Raw genomic sequence first — 20,956 nt, 5'->3', positions numbered from 1 at the left:
AGTAGCAGTGACAGCAGCAGCAGCAGTAGCTGGAGTGACAGTAGTAGTAGTTGTAGTAGTAGTGACAGTAGTAGTAGTAGTAGTAGTGACAGTAGTAGTAGTAGTAGTGCCAGCAGTAGTAGTGGTAGTGGTAGTAGTGACAGTGACAGTAGCAGTAGTAGTGACAGTAGCAGTAGTAGCTGGAGTGACAGTAGTAGTAGTAGTAGTAGTGCCAGCAGCAGTGGTAGTAGTGACAGTAGCAGTAGTAGTGACAGTAGTAGTGATGGTGGTGGTGGTAGTAGTGACAGCAGCAGCAGCAGTAGCTGGAGTGACAGTAGTAGTAGTAGTAGTGACAGTAGTAGTAGTAGTAGTAGTAGTGACAGTAGTAGTAGTAGTAGTGCCAGCAGCAGCAGTAGTAGTGGTAGTAGTGACAGTGACAGTAGCAGTAGTAGTGACAGTAGCAGTAGTAGCTGGAGTGACAGTAGTAGTAGTATTAGTGACAGTAGTAGGTGTAGTGACAGCAGCAGTAGCTGGAGGGACAGTAGTAGTAGTAGTAGTGACAGCGGTACTAGTAGTGGGTGTAGCAGCAGCACTAGCAGTAGTAGCAGCACTAGTAGCAGTAGCAACAGCACTAGTAGTGACAGTAGCTGGGGTTACAGCTGGAGTGACAGTAGTAGTAGTGATGGTGGTGGTGGTAGTAGTGACAGTAGCAGTAGTAGTGACAGCAGCAGTAGCTGGAGTGACAGTAGTAGTAGTGACAGTAGTAGTAGTAGTAGTAGTAGTGACAGTAGTAGTAGTAGTAGTGCCAGCAGCAGCAGTAGTAGTGGTAGTAGTGACAGTAGCAGCAGTAGCTGGAGTGACAGTAGTAGTAGTATTAGTGACAGTAGTAGGTGTAGTGACAGCAGCAGCAGGTGTAGTGACAGCAGCAGTAGCTGGAGGGACAGTAGTAGTAGTAGTAGTAGTAGTAGTGACAGTAGTAGGTGTAGTGACAGCAGCAGCAGGTGTAGTGACAGCAGCAGTAGCTGGAGGGACAGTAGTAGTAGTAGTAGTAGTAGTGACAGTAGTAGGTGTAGTGACAGCAGCAGCAGGTGTAGTGACAGCAGCAGTAGCTGGAGGGACAGTAGTAGTAGTAGTAGTAGTAGTGACAGTAGTAGTAGTAGTGCCAGCAGCAGCAGCAGTAGTGGTAGTAGTGACAGTGACAGTAGCAGTAGTAGTGACAGTAGCAGTAGTAGCTGGAGTGACAGTAGTAGTAGTATTAGTGACAGTAGTAGGTGTAGTGACAGCAGCAGTAGCTGGAGGGACAGTAGTAGTAGTAGTAGTAGTGACAGCAGTACTAGTAGTGACAGCAGTAGTAGTGGCAGTAGTAGTGGCAGTAGTAGTGGTATTTCTAGTAGTAGCGGCAGTAGTAGTAGTAGCGGCAGTGGCAGCAGTAGTAGTAGTACTCCCAGAGCGCTAAGAACCTTGGCGTGATCCTGGACAACACCCTGTCGTTCTCAACTAACATCAAGGCGGTGGCCCGTTCTTGTAGGTTCATGCTCTACAACATCCGCAGAGTACGACCCTGCCTCACACAGGAAGCAGCGCAGGTCCTAATCCAGGCACTTGTCATCTCCCGTCTGGATTACTGCAACTCGCTGTTGGCTGGGCTCCCTGCCTGTGCCATTAAACCCCTACAACTCATCCAGAACGCCGCAGCCCGTCTGGTGTTCAACCTTCCCAAGTTCTCTCACGTCACCCCGCTCCTCCGCTCTCTCCACTGGCTTCCAGTTGAAGCTCGCATCCGCTACAAGACCATGGTGCTTGCCTACGGAGCTGTGAGGGGAACGGCACCTCAGTACCTCCAGGCTCTGATCAGGCCCTACACCCAAACAAGGGCACTGCGTTCATCCACCTCTGGCCTGCTCGCCTCCCTACCACTGAGGAAGTACAGTTCCCGCGCAGCCCAGTCAAAACTGTTCGCTGCTCTGGCCCCCAATGGTGGAACAAACTCCCTCACGACGCCAGGACAGCGGAGTCAATCACCACCTTCCGGAGACACCTGAAACCCCACCTCTTTCAGGAATACCTAGGATAGGATAAAGTAATCCTTCTCACCCCCCTTAAAAGATTTAGATGCACTATTGTAAAGTGGCTGTTCCACTGGATGTCTTAAGGTGAACGCACCAATTTGTAAGTCGCTCTGGATAAGAGTGTCTGCTAAATGACTTAAATGTAAATGTAATGTAAATGTAATCTTGGCAAGAGGAATATCTATGTAAGAATGCTGTTCATCGATAACAGCTCAGCGTTTAACACCATAGTACACTCCAAACTCGTCATCAAGCTCGAGACCCTGGATCTCGACCCCACTCTGTGCAACTGGGTCCTGGACTTTATGACGGGCCGCCCCAGGTGGTGAGGGAAGGAAACAACATCTCCACCCCGCTGATCCTCAACACTGGGGCCCCACAAGGGTGTTTTACCAGTCCTCTCCTGTACTCCTGTTCAGCCATGACTGCCTGGCCATGCACGCCTCCAACTCAATCATCAAGTTTTCAGACGACACAACAGTGGTAGGCTTGATTACCAACAACGACGAGATGGCCTGCAGGGAGGAGGTGAGGGCCCTGGTGTCAGGAAAATAACCTCACACTCAACGTCAACAAAACAAAGGAGATGATAGTGGACTTCAGGAAACAGCAGAGGGAGCACCCTCCTATCCACATCGATGGGACAGTAGTGGAGAAAGCACCAATTGAAAGATATAGCACCAAGTGAAAGCACCAATTTGTAAGTCGCTCTGGATAAGAGCGTCTGCTAAATGACTTAAATGTAAATGTAAATGTAGTATTGACAGCAGCGGTAGTGGCAGTAGTAGTGGTATTTGTAGTAGTAGCGGCAGTGGCAGCAGTGGCAGTGGCAGCAGTAGTGGTGGTAGTAGTAGTGACAGCAGTAGAATTAGTAGTAGTGACGGCAGCAGCAGTGGTGGTAGTAGTAGTGGTGACAGCAGTAGAATTAGTAGTAGTGACGGCAGCAGCAGTGGTGGTAGTAGTAGTGACGGCAGCAGTAGTGGTGGTAGTAGTAGTGACGGCAGCAGTAGTGGTGGTAGTAGTAGTGACGGCAGCAGTAGTGGTGGTAGTAGTAGTGACAGCAGTAGAATTAATAGTAGTGACGGCAGCAGTAGTGGTGGTAGTAGTAGTGACAGCAGTAGAATTAGTAGTAGTGACGGCAGCAGCAGTAGATTTAGTAGTAGTGACGGCAGCAGTGGTGGTGGTAGTAGTAGTGACGGCAGCAGTAGTGGTGGTAGTAGTAGTGACGGCAGCAGTAGTGGTGGTAGTAGTAGTGACGGCAGCAGTAGTGGTGGTAGTAGTAGTGACGGCAGCAGTAGTGGTGGTAGTAGTAGTGACAGCAGTAGAATTAGTAGTAGTGACGGCAGCAGTAGTGGTGGTAGTAGTGACAGCAGTAGAATCCGCTCTCTCCACTGGCTTCCAGTTGAAGCTCGCATCCGCTACAAGACCATGGTGCTTGCCTACGGAGCTGTGAGGGGAACGGCACCTCAGTACCTCCAGGCTCTGATCAGGCCCTACACCCAAACAAGGGCACTGCGTTCATCCACCTCTGGCCTGCTCGCCTCCCTACCACTGAGGAAGTACAGTTCCCGCGCAGCCCAGTCAAAACTGTTCGCTGCTCTGGCCCCCCAATGGTGGAACAAACTCCCTCACGACGCCAGGACAGCGGAGTCAATCACCACCTTCCGGAGACACCTGAAACCCCACCTCTTTCAGGAATACCTAGGATAGGATAAAGTAATCCTTCTCACCCCCTTAAAAGATTTAGATGCACTATTGTAAAGTGGCTGTTCCACTGGATGTCTTAAGGTGAACGCACCAATTTGTAAGTCGCTCTGGATAAGAGTGTCTGCTAAATGACTTAAATGTAAATGTAATGTAAATGTAATCTTGGCAAGAGGAATATCTATGTAAGAATGCTGTTCATCGATAACAGCTCAGCGTTTAACACCATAGTACACTCCAAACTCGTCATCAAGCTCGAGACCCTGGATCTCGACCCCACTCTGTGCAACTGGGTCCTGGACTTTATGACGGGCCGCCCCCAGGTGGTGAGGGAAGGAAACAACATCTCCACCCCGCTGATCCTCAACACTGGGGCCCCACAAGGGTGTTTTACCAGTCCTCTCCTGTACTCCCTGTTCAGCCATGACTGCCTGGCCATGCACGCCTCCAACTCAATCATCAAGTTTTCAGACGACACAACAGTGGTAGGCTTGATTACCAACAACGACGAGATGGCCTGCAGGGAGGAGGTGAGGGCCCTGGTGTCAGGAAAATAACCTCACACTCAACGTCAACAAAACAAAGGAGATGATAGTGGACTTCAGGAAACAGCAGAGGGAGCACCCTCCTATCCACATCGATGGGACAGTAGTGGAGAAAGCACCAATTGAAAGATATAGCACCAAGTGAAAGCACCAATTTGTAAGTCGCTCTGGATAAGAGCGTCTGCTAAATGACTTAAATGTAAATGTAAATGTAGTATTGACAGCAGCGGTAGTGGCAGTAGTAGTGGTATTTGTAGTAGTAGCGGCAGTGGCAGCAGTGGCAGTGGCAGCAGTAGTGGTGATGGTGGTGGTGGTAGTAGTGACAGTGATAGTAGTAGTGACAGTAGCAGTGACAGCAGCAGCAGCAGTAGCTGGAGTGACAGTAGTAGTAGTTGTAGTAGTAGTGACAGTAGTAGTAGTAGTAGTAGTGACAGTAGTAGTAGTAGTAGTGCCAGCAGTAGTAGTGGTAGTGGTAGTAGTGACAGTGACAGTAGCAGTAGTAGTGACAGTAGCAGTAGTAGCTGGAGTGACAGTAGTAGTAGTAGTAGTAGTGCCAGCAGCAGTGGTAGTAGTGACAGTAGCAGTAGTAGTGACAGTAGTAGTGATGGTGGTGGTGGTAGTAGTGACAGCAGCAGCAGCAGTAGCTGGAGTGACAGTAGTAGTAGTAGTAGTGACAGTAGTAGTAGTAGTAGTAGTAGTGACAGTAGTAGTAGTAGTAGTGCCAGCAGCAGCAGTAGTAGTGGTAGTAGTGACAGTGACAGTAGCAGTAGTAGTGACAGTAGCAGTAGTAGCTGGAGTGACAGTAGTAGTAGTATTAGTGACAGTAGTAGGTGTAGTGACAGCAGCAGTAGCTGGAGGGACAGTAGTAGTAGTAGTAGTAGTGACAGCAGTACTAGTAGTGACAGCAGTAGTAGTGGCAGTAGTAGTGGCAGTAGTAGTGGTATTTCTAGTAGTAGCGGCAGTAGTAGTAGTAGCGGCAGTGGCAGCAGTAGTAGTAGTACTCCCAGAGCGCTAAGAACCTTGGCGTGATCCTGGACAACACCCTGTCGTTCTCAACTAACATCAAGGCGGTGGCCCGTTCTTGTAGGTTCATGCTCTACAACATCCGCAGAGTAGACCCTGCCTCACACAGGAAGCAGCGCAGGTCCTAATCCAGGCACTTGTCATCTCCCGTCTGGATTACTGCAACTCGCTGTTGGCTGGGCTCCCTGCCTGTGCCATTAAACCCCTACAACTCATCCAGAACGCCGCAGCCCGTCTGGTGTTCAACCTTCCCAAGTTCTCTCACGTCACCCCGCTCCTCCGCTCTCTCCACTGGCTTCCAGTTGAAGCTCGCATCCGCTACAAGACCATGGTGCTTGCCTACGGAGCTGTGAGGGGAACGGCACCTCAGTACCTCCAGGCTCTGATCAGGCCCTACACCCAAACAAGGGCACTGCGTTCATCCACCTCTGGCCTGCTCGCCTCCCTACCACTGAGGAAGTACAGTTCCCGCGCAGCCCAGTCAAAACTGTTCGCTGCTCTGGCCCCCCAATGGTGGAACAAACTCCCTCACGACGCCAGGACAGCGGAGTCAATCACCACCTTCCGGAGACACCTGAAACCCCACCTCTTTCAGGAATACCTAGGATAGGATAAAGTAATCCTTCTCACCCCCTTAAAAGATTTAGATGCACTATTGTAAAGTGGCTGTTCCACTGGATGTCTTAAGGTGAACGCACCAATTTGTAAGTCGCTCTGGATAAGAGTGTCTGCTAAATGACTTAAATGTAATGTAAATGTAATCTTGGCAAGAGGAATATCTATGTAAGAATGCTGTTCATCGATAACAGCTCAGCGTTTAACACCATAGTACACTCCAAACTCGTCATCAAGCTCGAGACCCTGGATCTCGACCCCACTCTGTGCAACTGGGTCCTGGACTTTATGACGGGCCGCCCCCAGGTGGTGAGGGAAGGAAACAACATCTCCACCCCGCTGATCCTCAACACTGGGGCCCCACAAGGGTGTTTTACCAGTCCTCTCCTGTACTCCCTGTTCAGCCATGACTGCCTGGCCATGCACGCCTCCAACTCAATCATCAAGTTTTCAGACGACACAACAGTGGTAGGCTTGATTACCAACAACGACGAGATGGCCTGCAGGGAGGAGGTGAGGGCCCTGGTGTCAGGAAAATAACCTCACACTCAACGTCAACAAAACAAAGGAGATGATAGTGGACTTCAGGAAACAGCAGAGGGAGCACCCTCCTATCCACATCGATGGGACAGTAGTGGAGAAAGCACCAATTGAAAGATATAGCACCAAGTGAAAGCACCAATTTGTAAGTCGCTCTGGATAAGAGCGTCTGCTAAATGACTTAAATGTAAATGTAAATGTAGTATTGACAGCAGCGGTAGTGGCAGTAGTAGTGGTATTTGTAGTAGTAGCGGCAGTGGCAGCAGTGGCAGTGGCAGCAGTAGTGGTGGTAGTAGTAGTGACAGCAGTAGAATTAGTAGTAGTGACGGCAGCAGCAGTGGTGGTAGTAGTAGTGGTGACAGCAGTAGAATTAGTAGTAGTGACGGCAGCAGCAGTGGTGGTAGTAGTAGTGACGGCAGCAGTAGTGGTGGTAGTAGTAGTGACGGCAGCAGTAGTGGTGGTAGTAGTAGTGACGGCAGCAGTAGTGGTGGTAGTAGTAGTGACAGCAGTAGAATTAATAGTAGTGACCTAGTGCAGTAGTGGTGGTAGTAGTAGTGACAGCAGTAGAATTAGTAGTAGTGACTGACAGCAGCAGTAGATTTAGTAGTAGTGACGGCAGCAGTGGTGGTGGTAGTAGTAGTGACGGCAGCAGTAGTGGTGGTAGTAGTAGTGACGGCAGCAGTAGTGGTGGTAGTAGTAGTGACGGCAGCAGTAGTGGTGGTAGTAGTAGTGACAGCAGTAGAATTAGTAGTAGTGACGGCAGCAGTAGTGGTGGTAGTAGTGACAGCAGTAGAATCCGCTCTCCACTGGCTTCCAGTTGAAGCTCGCATCCGCTACAAGACCATGGTGCTTGCCTGGAGCTGTGAGGGGAACGGCACCTCAGTACCTCCAGGCTCTGATCAGGCCCTACACCCAAACAAGGGCACTGCGTTCATCCACCTCTGGCCTGCTCGCCTCCCTACCACTGAGGAAGTACAGTTCCCGCGCAGCCCAGTCAAAACTGTTCGCTGCTCTGGCCCCCCAATGGTGGAACAAACTCCCTCACGACGCCAGGACAGCGGAGTCAATCACCACCTTCCGGAGACACCTGAAACCCCACCTCTTTCAGGAATACCTAGGATAGGATAAAGTAATCCTTCTCACCCCCCCTTAAAAGATTTAGATGCACTATTGTAAAGTGGCTGTTCCACTGGATGTCTTAAGGTGAACGCACCAATTTGTAAGTCGCTCTGGATAAGAGTGTCTGCTAAATGACTTAAATGTAAATGTAATGTAAATGTAATCTTGGCAAGAGGAATATCTATGTAAGAATGCTGTTCATCGATAACAGCTCAGCGTTTAACACCATAGTACACTCCAAACTCGTCATCAAGCTCGAGACCCTGGATCTCGACCCCACTCTGTGCAACTGGGTCCTGGACTTTATGACGGGCCGCCCCAGGTGGTGAGGGAAGGAAACAACATCTCCACCCGCTGATCCTCAACACTGGGGCCCCACAAGGGTGTTTTACCAGTCCTCTCCTGTACTCCCTGTTCAGCCATGACTGCCTGGCCATGCACGCCTCCAACTCAATCATCAAGTTTTCAGACGACACAACAGTGGTAGGCTTGATTACCAACAACGACGAGATGGCCTGCAGGGAGGAGGTGAGGGCCCTGGTGTCAGGAAAATAACCTCACACTCAACGTCAACAAAACAAAGGAGATGATAGTGGACTTCAGGAAACAGCAGAGGAGCACCCTCCTATCCACATCGATGGGACAGTAGTGGAGAAAGCACCAATTGAAAGATATAGCACCAAGTGAAAGCACCAATTTGTAAGTCGCTCTGGATAAGAGCGTCTGCTAAATGACTTAAATGTAAATGTAAATGTAGTATTGACAGCAGCGGTAGTGGCAGTAGTAGTGGTATTTGTAGTAGTAAAAGGCAGTGGCAGCAGTGGCAGTGGCAGCAGTAGTGGTGGTAGTAGTAGTGACAGCAGTAGAATTAGTAGTAGTGACGGCAGCAGTGGTGGTAGTAGTAGTGGTGACAGCAGTAGAATTAGTAGTAGTGACCTGCAGCAGCAGTGGTGGTAGTAGTAGTGACGGCAGCAGTAGTGGTAGTAGTAGTAGACGCAGCAGTAGTGGTGGTAGTAGTAGTGACTGTGGTGGTAGTAGTAGTGACAGCAGTAGAATTAATAGTAGTGACGGCAGCAGTAGTGGTGGTAGTAGTAGTGACAGCAGTAGAATTAGTAGTAGTGACGAAGCAGCAGTAGATTTAGTAGTAGTGACGGCAGCAGTGGTGGTGGTAGTAGTAGTGACGGCAGCAGTAGTGGTGGTAGTAGTAGTGACGGCAGCAGTAGTGGTGGTAGTAGTAGTGACGGCAGCAGTAGTGGTGGTAGTAGTGACAGCAGTAGAATCCGCTCTCTCCACTGGCTTCCAGTTGAAGCTCGCATCCGCTACAAGACCATGGTGCTTGCCTGGCTGTGAGGGGAACGGCACCTCAGTACCTCCAGGCTCTGATCAGGCCCTACACCCAAACAAGGGCACTGCGTTCATCCACCTCTGGCCTGCTCGCCTCCCTACCACTGAGGAAGTACAGTTCCCGCTCAGCCCAGTCAAAACTGTTCGCTGCTCTGGCCCCCCAATGGTGGAACAAACTCCCTCACGACGCCAGGACAGCGGAGTCAATCACCACCTTCCGGAGACACCTGAAACCCCACCTCTTTAAGGAATACCTAGGATAGGATAAAGTAATCCCTCTCACCCCCCCTTAAAAGATTTAGATGCACTACTGTTCCACTGGATGTCATAAGGTGAATGCACCAATTTGTAAGTCGCTCTGGATAAGAGCGTCTGCTAAATGACTTAAATGTAATGTAAATGTAAATTAGTAGTAGTGACAGCAGTAGAATTAGTAGTAGTGACGGCAGCAGCAGTGGTGGTAGTAGTGGTGACGGCAGCAGTAGTGGTGGTAGTAGTAGTGACAGCAGTAGAATTAGTAGTAGTGACGGCAGCAGTAGTGGTGGTAGTAGTGACAGCAGTAGAATTAGTAGTAGTGACGGCAGCAGTAGTGGTGGTAGTAGTGACAGCAGTAGAATTAGTAGTAGTGACAGCAGTAGAATTAGTAGTAGTGACGGCAGCAGCAGTGGTGGTAGTAGTAGTGACGGCAGCAGTAGTGGTGGTAGTAGTAGTGACAGCAGTAGATTTAGTAGTAGTGACCGCAGCAGTAGTGGTGGTAGTAGTGACAGCAGTAGAATTAGTAGTAGTGACGGCAGCAGTAGTGGTGGTAGTAGTAGTGACAGCAGTAGAATTAGTAGTAGTGACGGCAGCAGTAGTAGTAGTGACAGCAGTAGAATTAGTAGTAGTGACGGCAGCAGTAGTGCTGGTAGTAGTAGTGACAGCAGTAGAATTAGTAGTGGTGACGGCAGCAGCAGTGGTGGTAGTAGTAGTGACAGCAGTAGAATTAGTAGTAGTGACGGCAGCAGTAGTGGTGGTGGTAGTAGTGACAGCAGTAGAATTAGTAGTAGTGACGGCAGCAGTAGTGGTGGTGGTAGTAGTGACAGCAGTAGAATTAGTAGTAGTGACCTGCAGCAGTGTGGTGGCAGTAGTAGTGACAGCAGAGACTTAGTAGCAGTGACAGCAGTGGTGGTGGTAGTAGTGACAGCAGTAGAATTAGTAGTAGTGACGGCAGCAGTAGTGGTGGTAGTAGTAGTGACAGCAGTAGAATTAGTAGTAGTGACGGAAGCAGTAGTGGTGGTGGTAGTAGTGACAGCAGTAGATTTAGTAGTAGTGACGGCAGCAGTAGTGGTGGTAGTAGTAGTGACAGCAGTAGAATTAGTAGTAGTGACGGCTGCAGTAGTGGTGGTGGTAGTAGTGACAGCAGTAGAATGAGTAGTAGTGACGGCAGCAGTAGTGGTGGTAGTAGTAGTGACAGCAGTAGAATTAGTAGTAGTGACGGCAGCAGTAGTGGTGGTGGTAGTAGTGACAGCAGTAGAATTAGTAGTAGTAGTGACAGCAGTAGAATTAGTAGTAGTGACGGCAGCAGTAGTGGTGGTAGTAGTAATGACAGCAGTAGAATTAGTAGTAGTGACGGCAGCAGCAGTAGTGGTGGTAGTAGTAGTGACAGCAGTAGAACTAGTAGTGTGACCTGCAGTAGTGGTGGTAGTAGTAGTGACAGCAGTAGAACTAGTAGTAGTGACCCGACAGCAGTAGTGGTGGTGGTAGTAGTAACAGCAGTAGAACTAGTAGTAGTGATGGCAGCAGTAGTGGTGGTGGTAGTAGTGACAGCAGTAGAATTAGTAGTAGTGACGGCAGCAGTGTGGTGGTGGTAGTAGTGACAGCAGTAGAATTAGTAGTAGTGACCGACAGCAGAACTAGTAGTAGTGACAGCAGCAAACCAGCAGCAGTGACCAGCAGTAGTGGTGGTAGTAGTAGTGACAGCAGAACTTAGTAGCAGTGACCCGGCAGAACTAGTAGTAGTGACAGCAGTAGAACTAGTAGTAGTGACGGCAGCAGTAGTGGTGGTAGTAGTAGTGACAGCAGTAGAACTAGCAGTAGTGACGGCAGCAGTAGTGGTGGTAGTAGTAGTGACAGCAGTAGAACTAGTAGTAGTGACCCGCAGCAGTAGTGGTGGTAGTAGTAGTGACAGCAGTAGAATTAGTAGTAGTGACGTGACAGCAGTAGTGCTGGTGGTAGTAGTGACAGCAGTAGAACTAGTAGCAGTAGTGACAGCAGTAGAACTAGTAGCAGTGACCTGCAGTGGTGGTGGCAGCAGTGACAGCAGCAGAACTTAGTAGCAGGCAGCAGTGGTGGTGGTAGTAGTGACAGCAGTAGAACTTAGTAGTAGTGACGGCAGCAGTAGTGGTGGTAGTAGTAGTGACAGCAGTAGTAGAACCAGTAGTAGTGACGGCAGCAGAAGTGCTGGTGGTAGTAGTGACAGCAGTAGAATTAGTAGTAGTAGTGACAGCAGTAGAATGAGTAGTAGTGACGGCAGCAGTAGTGGTGGTAGTAGTAGTGACAGCAGTAGATTTAGTAGTAGTGACGGCAGCAGTAGTGCTGGTGGTAGTAGTGACAGCAGTAGAATTAGTAGTAGTAGTGACAGCAGTAGAATTAGTAGTAGTGACGGCAGCAGTAGTGGTGGTAGTAGTAGTGACAGCAGTAGAATTAGTAGTAGTGACGGCAGCAGAAGTGCTGGTGGTAGTAGTGACAGCAGTAGAATTAGTAGTAGTAGTGACAGCAGTAGAATGAGTAGCAGTAGTGGTGGGTGGTAGTAGTAGTGACAGCAGTAGAGTGATTAGTAGTGCTGGTGGTGGCAGTGACAGCAGTAGAATTAGTAGTAGTAGTGACAGCAGTAGAACTAGTAGTAGTGACAGCAGTAGTGGTGGTAGTAGTAGTGACAGCAGTAGAATTAGTAGTAGTGACCTGCAGCAGCAGTGGTGGTGGTAGTGACAGCAGTAGAATTAGTAGTAGTGACAACAGCAGTAGTGGTGGTAGTAGTAGTGACAGCAGTAGAATTAGTAGTAGTGACCTGCAGTAGTGGTGGTAGTAGTAGTGACAGCAGTAGAACCAGTAGTAGTGACCAGTAGTGGTGGTGGTAGCAGTGACAGCAGCAGAACAGTAGTGACGTGGAATTAGTAGTAGTGACAGCAGTAGAATTAGTAGTAGTGACGGCAGCAGTAGTGGTGGTAGTAGTAGTGACAGCAGTAGAATTAGTAGTAGTGACGACAGCAGTGGTGGTGGTAGTGGTGGTAGAATTAGTAGTGACAGCAGTAGAATTAGTAGTAGTGACCCGCAGCAGTAGTAGTGGTGGTAGTAGTAGTGACAGCAGAATTAGTAGTAGTGACGGCAGCAGTAGTGGTGGTAGTAGTAGTGACAGCAGTAGAATTAGTAGTAGTGACGGCAGTAGTGGTGGTAGTAGTAGTGACAGCAGTAGAACTAGTAGTAGTGACCAGCAGCAGTAGTGGTGGTGGTAGTAGTGACAGCAGTAGAATTAGTAGTAGTGACGGCAGCAGTAGTGGTGGTGGTGGTAGTGACAGCAGTAGAATTAGTAGTAGTGACGGCGCAGTAGTGGTGGTGGTAGTAGTGACAGCAGTAGAATTAGTAGTAGTGACAGCAGCAGTGGTGGTAGTAGTAGTGACAGCAGTAGAATTAGTAGTAGTGACAGCAGTAGTGGTGGTAGTAGTAGTGAGTAGTAGTGTGACAGCAGCAGAAGTAGTGGTGCAGTGGTGGTGGACAGCAGTAGTGGTGGTAGTAGTAGTGACAGCAGTAGAATTAGTAGTAGTGACGACAGCAGCAGTGGTGGTAGTAGTAGTGACAGCAGTAGAATTAGTAGTAGTGACGGCAGCAGTAGTGGTGGTAGTAGTAGTGACAGCAGTAGAATTAGTAGTAGTGACGGCAGCAGTAGTGGTGGTAGTAGTAGTGACAGCAGTAGAATTACTAGTAGTGACGGCAGCAGTAGTGGTGGTGGTAGTAGTGACAGCAGTAGAATTAGTAGTAGTGACGGCAGCAGCAGTGGTGGTGGTAGTAGTGACAGCAGTAGAATTAGTAGTAGTGACGGCAGTAGAATTAGTAGTAGTGACGGCAGCAGTAGTGGTGGTAGTAGTAGTGACAGCAGTAGAATTAGTAGTAGTGACGGCAGCAGTGGTGGTGGTAGTAGTAGTGACAGCAGTAGAATTAGTAGTAGTGACGGCAGCAGCAGTGGTGGTGGTAGTAGTGACAGCAGTAGAATTAGTAGTAGTGACGGCAGCAGCAGTAGTGGTGGTAGTAGTAGTGACAGCAGTAGAATTAGTAGTAGTGACGACAGCAGTAGTGGTGGTGGTAGTAGTAGTGACAGCAGTAGAATTAGTAGTAGTGACGGCAGCAGCAGTAGTGGTGGTAGTAGTAATGACAGCAGTAGAATTAGTAGTAGTGACAGCAGCAGTAGTGGTGGTAGTAGTAATGACAGCAGTAGAATTAGTAGTAGTGACAGCAGCAGTAGTGGTGGTGGTAGTAGTAAAAGCAGTAGAATTAGTAGTAGTGACGGCAGCAGTAGTGGTGGTGGTAGTAGTGACAGCAGTAGAATTAGTAGTAGTGACGGCAGCAGTAGTGGTGGTGGTAGTAGTAAAAGCAGTAGAATTAGTAGTAGTGACGGCAGCAGTAGTGGTGGTGGTAGTAGTGACAGCAGTAGAATTAGTAGTAGTGACGGCAGCAGTAGTGGTGGTGGTAGTAGTGACAGCAGTAGAATTAGTAGTAGTGACGGCAGCAGTAGTGGTGGTAGTAGTAGTGACAGCAGTAGAATTAGTAGTAGTGACGACAGCAGCAGTGGTGGTGGTAGTCGTGACAGCAGTAGATTTAGTAGTAGTGACGACAGCAGCAGTGGTGGTGGTAGTAGTGACAGCAGTAGAATTAGTAGTAGTGACGACAGCAGTAGTGGTGGTAGTAGTAGTGACAGCAGTAGAATTAGTAGTAGTGACAGCAGCAGTAGTGGTGGTAGTAGTAATGACAGCAGTAGAATTAGTAGTAGTGACGACAGCAGTAGTGGTGGTGGTAGTAGTAGTGACAGCAGTAGAATTAGTAGTAGTGACGACAGCAGCAGTGGTGGTGGTAGTAGTGACAGCAGTAGAATTAGTAGTAGTGACGACAGCAGTAGTGGTGGTAGTAGTAGTGACAGCAGTAGAATTAGTAGTAGTGACGACAGCAGCAGTGGTGGTGGTAGTAGTGACAGCAGTAGAATTAGTAGTAGTGACGGCAGCAGCAGTAGTGGTGGTAGTAGAATTAGTAGTAGTGACGGCAGCAGTAGTGGTGGTAGTAGTAGTGACAGCAGTAGAATTAGTAGTAGTGACAGCAGCAGTAGTGGTGGTAGTAGTAGTGTCAGCAGTAGATTTAGTAGTAGTGACGGCAGCAGTGGTGGTGGTAGTAGTGACAGCAGTAGAATTAGTAGTAGTGACGGCAGCAGCAGTAGTGGTGGTAGTAGAATTAGTAGTAGTGACAGCAGTAGAATTAGTAGTAGTGACAGCAGCAGTAGTGGTGGTAGTAGTAATGACAGCAGTAGAATTAGTAGTAGTGACGACAGCAGTAGTGGTGGTAGTAGTAGTGACAGCAGTAGAATTAGTAGTAGTGACGGCAGCAGCAGTGGTGGTGGTAGTAGTGACAGCAGTAGAATTAATAGTAGTGACGGCAGCAGCAGTGGTGGTGGTAGTTGTGACAGCAGTAGAATTAGTAGTAGTGACGGCAGCAGCAGTAGTGGTGGTAGTAGTAGTGACAGCAGTAGAATTAGTAGTAGTGACGGCAGCAGTAGTGGTGGTAGTAGTAGTGTCAGCAGTAGATTTAGTAGTAGTGACGGCAGCAGCAGTGGTGGTAGTAGTAGTGACAGCAGTAGAATTAGTAGTAGTGACGGCAGCAGTAGTGGTGGTAGTAGTAGTGACAGCAGTAGAATTAGTAGTAGTGACGGCAGCAGCAGTAGTGGTGGTAGTAGTAGTGACAGCAGTAGAATTAGTAGTAGTGACAGCAGTAGAATTAGTAGTAGTGACAGCAGTAGAATTAGTAGTAGTGACGGCAGCAGTAGAATTAGTAGTAGTGACGGCAGCAGTAGTGGTGGTAGTAGTAATGACAGCAGTAGAATTAGTAGTAGTGACGGCAGCAGTAGTAGTGGTGGTGGTAGTGACAGCAGTAGAATTAGTAGTAGTGACGGCAGCAGTAGTGGTGGTAGTAGTAGTAGTTGTGACAGTAGCAGCAGTAGTAGTAGTGACAGTAGTAGTGGCAGTAGCTGGAGTGACAGTAGTATTAGTAGTTGTGACAGTAGTAGTAGTAGTGACAGCGGTACTAGTAGTGACAGCGGTAGTAGTAGTTGTATTGACAGCAGCAGTAGTAGGAGTAGTATTGACAGTGGTAGTAGTAGGAGTATTGACAGCAGTAGTAGTAGTAGTATTGACAGCAGTGGCAGTAGTAGTGGTATTTGTAGTAGTAGCTGCAGTGGCAGCAGTAGTAGTAGGGACGGCAGCAGTAGTAGTAGTGGTGGTAGTAGTAGTGACAGCAGTAGAATTAGTAGTGGTGACAGCAGTAGAATTAGTAGTAGTGAGGGTAGCATCACTAGTAGTAGTAGCAACACTAGAAGTAGTAGCAGCGCTGGTAGATGTAGTAGTTGTGACAGTAGCAGTAGTAGTAGTGACAGCAGCAGTAGTAGTGGCAGTAGCTGGAGTGACAGTAGTATTAGTAGTTGTGACAGTACTAGTAGTGACAGCGGTAGTAGTAGTAGTATTGACAGCAGCGGTAGTGGCAGTAGCAGTAGTAACGGCAATAGTATTAGTGACGGTGGCAGTAGTAGTAGCGGCAATAATAGTAGTGATGGTGGTAGAGGTAATGGTAGTAGCAGTAGTAGCGGCAATAATATTAGTGATGGTGGTGGTAGTAGTATTAGTAATTGTAGTCGTGATGGTGGTAGTAGTGATGGTAGTGGTAGTAGCAGTAGTAGTGATGGTGGTAGCAGTGGTAGTAGTGATGGTGGTAGTAGTGATGGTATTAGTGGTGTCCGGATGTTGCTGATGGGTTGTCGTGTTTCAGTTCACTGAAGCAGAGAGACTTCAGCTGGGGATGGAAATGAGTTTTTCAAGTCAGGCCTACTCTACTGGAGGTCTCTGTCAGTCTGTCTGGTTCAAAGATCCAGATTTTGCCCTTGTTTGAGTTATTTGTAATTTGTGTAATATATTGTCACGGATGAAGCAAGGGACTGTACAAAGTTTCCCATAAAGGAGCATTTCCATTTTTTGGCATCGTTTACGCTCAGCTATTTCTCTGTGATCCAGTGATTCAGTGATTGTTTCCTTACCTACGGACTTTTTTAAACAGAGGCTCTCTGAATGGCACCTTCTCATTCCTCTCATACTTTGTACTCCTATACTGACCTCTTTCCTTTACTATAGAGCAAGGATGAATGCCTCTGTCTCAGCTTTTCTGACGTGCGTAATTCAATCAGAGTTCATATCTGGGGAGTTTGTGTCCACGTCCACAGTTTTGCATGATCCTTGAGATGACACAATGGGGTAGTTTTTGTGTGTGCATTTCCTTTGTGGCCCTCAGTCGATTCTAGTTACACATTGGCCTGCCTGCCTACACCGCTCAGCTCTCAGGCTGTGTCCTGTGAAATCAGCCCCCAAATATGCAGCCTTAGTGGGAAAGGCTAAGGCAGACATGGATGGACCCATTGATCTCAAGGTGCTATCCATCTGAGATGAGCAAGATAAGGGACTACATTATTGCTTCCCCACAAATCATCCATAATTAGAGATGTGCTGTTCACATGAGAGTAGCAGGCTAACTTCCTTTGCGGGTGACAGATTTCTTTGGTATGACCTCAATTAAACCGAAGTCATTTGACTGTTGGAATCTCTGGTGCCTGTTCTCAGTGCAGAGATGCCAGCTCCTGTTTTGAAGGATTATTCCACCAACCTCGGCCAGAGTGCTCATCTCATTATTCAAGGCACATTATGAGGAGCTACATGTCTGTAGAATTATAAGAACATTTCATGTGCACAGGGAAACAATTTAGCGTGGCAGTAGTATTCCATAATCCTTAAGTTCTCGATTCAGTACGTACCGTCCATTTCCTGTTTTCCCCCTCGCGTATCTCCAGCTTTGCCGTCATTTTTGATTAGTTTAATCTTGTATTTTTTTCAGAATGAAGAAAAGCGTAATCTCAGTTTGGGTGGCCATGTTGGTTTTGACAGCCTTCCCGATCAGTTGGTCAGTAAATCGGTGACACAGGGTTTCTGCTTCAATATCCTCTGTGTAGGTGAGTATCAAACCACATGCTAGAACACTAACTGTGTGTCTCACGGGTTGTATCCCAAATGGCACCGTATTTCCTACTATATGTAGTGCACTACCTATAGGGCTCTGGTAAAAGGTAGTTCACTATGTAGGGGATAGGGTGCCATTTGGTATGCAACCAGGGTTGTTTCTGCCCTTGACTCGAAAGAGAACAAATGTCTGTGCTGCTGTGAAGAGGCTGTAATCAGAATGTCCCTCCTGAGAGTTACTGAGACCTAACAACACTTTTCTCTCTCATGCTTTCTAGGGGAAACGGGTATTGGCAAGTCGACGTTAATGAATACGCTTTTTAACACAATGTTTGAGAATGAGGAGGCCAGCCACTACCAGAATGGCGTGTGTATGCGGCCCAGAACATATGACCTCCAGGAGAGCAACGTCCACCTCAAGCTGACTATTGTGGACACTGTGGGGTTCGGGGACCAGATCAACAAAGAGGAGAGGTAAGCAGCTGATGCTGAGAATCAGATATTCAGCTGATAAATAGTTGGAAGTATGGAGGCTCTTTATCGTGTTCATACTCTCACAGTGCATGCCATCTTTTGGAGTAAATTGCTTACATTGCCTGGAATGTAGACAAGACAAGCACAGTTAAACTAATGTCATTTTGAGGACTTAATCTCCCCCTAAATGGAGGGGGGTGTAGAATGATGAGGACATTATTGGTTTGAACTACAGCTGTCAGACTGAGTGTTTGTGTAACCTCTGCAGCAAGAGGGCTCACACCCCCCCAGAATGATACAGTGGGAGGAACAGGCCGTAACTCATCGTGTTTGGGAAAACACTGCTGCAGCGATGCATCCCAAACAACCTTTTAAAGGTCATCAATGATGCATTCTGGGAAAATAGCTCATAGATGTAAAGAGGGGAAGGTTAAACATTGTACATATGTTCTTGGAAAGCCTCCATATCACTTACCTCCCCTCCAAGCTACAGTATAATGATGGACACAGGGATGGCTAATACTTTAGCTTTTTGATTTCATCTGATTTCCAGGGTTGATCAGTGACTTTCTATGTTATTTGTCTCACTTCATCTGTAGAATGCTAGACTAAACACACTGGCATATTAAATGTTCTCTGTGACCTCTTAACTATTTACAATTTGTGATACTTGATAGTGTAAGGTCAGATTAACCTGTAGATGCAGGTTATTTCTGCACACACACAGGCATCTGATATCCCCATTGGCAACTTTGAAAGAAACAAAGAAAGAACATGAGATAGTGGGAGCAAAATGTCAAACCAATAACCACTTAGTAAAACAACATTTATTTTATTTTTTCAGTTATAAACCGATAGTGGACTATATCGACACACAGTTTGAAAAGTACCTCCAGGAAGAGCTGAAAATCAAGCGCTCCCTCTTCAACTACCACGACGGGAGGGTCCACATCTGTCTGTACTTCATTGCTCCCACGGGGCATTCGCTGAAGTCTTTGGATTTAGTTACCATGAAGAAACTGGACAGCAAGGTAAAGGATCACTACCACCAATGCCTTGTGGGCAGAAAACACACACCATCCTATTGTTTGACTTGTATAGATGCTGAAATCCTTTTACTTTGACTGACTCTTCATGTTGGGGTGGGGACCAGCTGACAGACATTCCAGATCAAATTTTAGGTTCATATCGTTCCCTAATGTATCTGGCAGACATAAGCAAGTATGTTTGTTGTAACTTATCCCAATGAAGATCATTGTTTTTCATGTGAATAACTGAGTATTGGGCAGCAGATCCATAGTTTAGGATCATTTTGAATATAATTTAGTTTTTACATTGTTATAAAATAGCCCTACAATTTATATTTTCCAAAAATATACACTCACTGAAGTAGTCTAATTCTAACCTCCGTTTGGATATTTGATTAATTGATTAACCGTACCCATCCCTAAAATTGACTGCGGTCTATTGGAAACACCTGAATGATCATTGCCTCAATTAGTGAACTGGTGGAATGAATCTTGTCACTATTGCAGTTTAAGCATGAATGAGGGTGAGGGAAAGAGAGTGTCACTACTAGTTACTAGTGCAGTCACGTTTTATTGACCCCAAAGAGGGCAGGTGAAATCTGTGAAATACTCCGGCTGACACTTGACAAACCAGATAATACATCCAGTACTCCTATTACGACCCTACCAAGCTCATATACAGTGGAGCAAAAAAGTATTTAGTCAGCCACCAATTGTGCAAGTTCTCCCATTTAAAAAGACGAGAGGCCTGTAATTTTCATCATAGGTACACTTCAACTATGACAGACAAAATGAGAAAAGAAAATCCAGAAAATCACATTGTAGGATTTTTTATGAATTTATTTGCAAATTATGGTGGAAAATAAGTATTTGGTCACCTACAAACAAGCAAGATTTCTGGCTCTCACAGACCTGTAACTTCTTCTTTAAGAGGCACCTCTGTCCTCCACTCATTACCTGTATTAATGGCACCTGTTTTAAACTTGTTATCAGTATAAAAGACACCTGTCCACAACCTCAAACAGTCACACTCCAAACTCCACTATGGCCAAGACCAAAGAGCTGTCAAAGGACACCAGAAACAAAATTGTAGACCTGCACCAGGCTGGGAAGACTGAATCTGCAATAGGTAAGCAGCTTGGTTTGAAGAAATCAACTGTGGGAGCAATTATTAGGAAATGGAAGACATACAAGACCACTGATAATCTCCCTCGATTTGGGGCTCCACGCAAGATCTCACCCCGTGGGATCAAAATGATCACAAGAACGGTGAGCAAAAATCCTAGAACCACACGGGGCGACCTAGTGAATGACCTGCAGAGAGCTGGGACCAAAGTAACAAAGCCTACCATCAGTAACACACTACGCCGCCAGGGACTCAAATCCTGCAGTGCCAGACCCGTCGGAAGTTTTCTAGAGAGCATTTTGGATGATCCAGAAGAAGATTGGGGGAATGTCATATGGTCAGATGAAACCAAAATATAACTTTTTGGTAAAAACTTAACTCGTTGTGTTTGGAGGACAAAGAATGCTGAGTTGCATCCAAAGAACACCATACCTACTGTGACGCATGGGGGTGGAAACATCATGCTTTGGGGCTGTTTTTCTGCAAAGGGACCAGGACGACTGATCCGTGTAAAGGAAAGAATGAATGGAGAGGAAATGCCAGGCTTGTTTGTGTCTAGAAATGCGATGACTCATATCAAACAGATGGTATGGTTCCAGTTTACTTGTCCTAGGGCTGCATTCCAGTTTACTTGTCCTAGGGCTGCATTCCAGTTTACTTGTCCTAGGGCTGCATTCCAGTTTACTTGTCCTAGGGCTGCATTCCAGTTTACTTGTCCTAGGGCTGCATTCCAGTTTACTTGTCCTAGGGCTGCATTCCAGTTTACTTGTCCTAGGGCATTCCAGTTTACTTGCATTTCCAGTTTACTTGTCCTAGGGCTGCATTCCAGTTTACTTGTCCTAGGGCTGCATTCCAGTTTACTTGTCCTAGGGCTACATTCCAGTTTACTTGTCCTAGGGCATTCCAGTTTACTTGTCCTAGGGCTACATTCCAGTTTACTTGTCCTAGGGCTGCATTCCAGTTTACTTGTCCTAGGGCTGCATTCCAGTTTACTTGTCCTAGGGCTGCATTCCAGTACATTTTAGCAGAGGGAATAGCAACATTTGGACTGTTTTCCTTATATATATATATATATATATATATATATATATACAGTGCC

General features: G+C 47.1%; 2 protein-coding genes across 3 annotated transcripts in view; one reads left to right on the top strand and one right to left on the bottom strand.

Annotated features, from left to right (window-relative positions):
• LOC135573576 (uncharacterized) overlaps positions 1-17,075 on the bottom strand; it is a 21,387-nt gene extending 4,312 nt beyond the window's left edge. Inside the window, exons 1-3 of the mRNA XM_065022839.1 lie at positions 17,028-17,075; positions 612-786; positions 40-449 (exon numbers count right to left, since the gene is read on the bottom strand). Of these exons, the coding sequence (XP_064878911.1) occupies positions 40-449; positions 612-786; positions 17,028-17,075 (633 nt within the window). The remainder of the gene's footprint in view (positions 1-39; positions 450-611; positions 787-17,027) is intronic.
• LOC115136216 (septin-8-A-like) overlaps positions 1-20,956 on the top strand; it is a 59,265-nt gene that overhangs the window by 6,643 nt on the left and 31,666 nt on the right. For both annotated transcript variants that reach the window (XM_029671791.2, XM_029671792.2), the window contains exons 2-4: positions 17,108-17,222; positions 17,508-17,703; positions 18,548-18,734. In XM_029671791.2, the coding sequence (XP_029527651.1) occupies positions 17,108-17,222; positions 17,508-17,703; positions 18,548-18,734 (498 nt within the window). The remainder of the gene's footprint in view (positions 1-17,107; positions 17,223-17,507; positions 17,704-18,547; positions 18,735-20,956) is intronic.

Source organism: Oncorhynchus nerka, linkage group LG10, assembly GCF_034236695.1.
Source record: "Oncorhynchus nerka isolate Pitt River linkage group LG10, Oner_Uvic_2.0, whole genome shotgun sequence".
NCBI classification, from domain to species: Eukaryota; Metazoa; Chordata; class Actinopteri; order Salmoniformes; family Salmonidae; genus Oncorhynchus; species Oncorhynchus nerka.
This window is presented reverse-complemented; position numbering and strand designations above follow the sequence as displayed.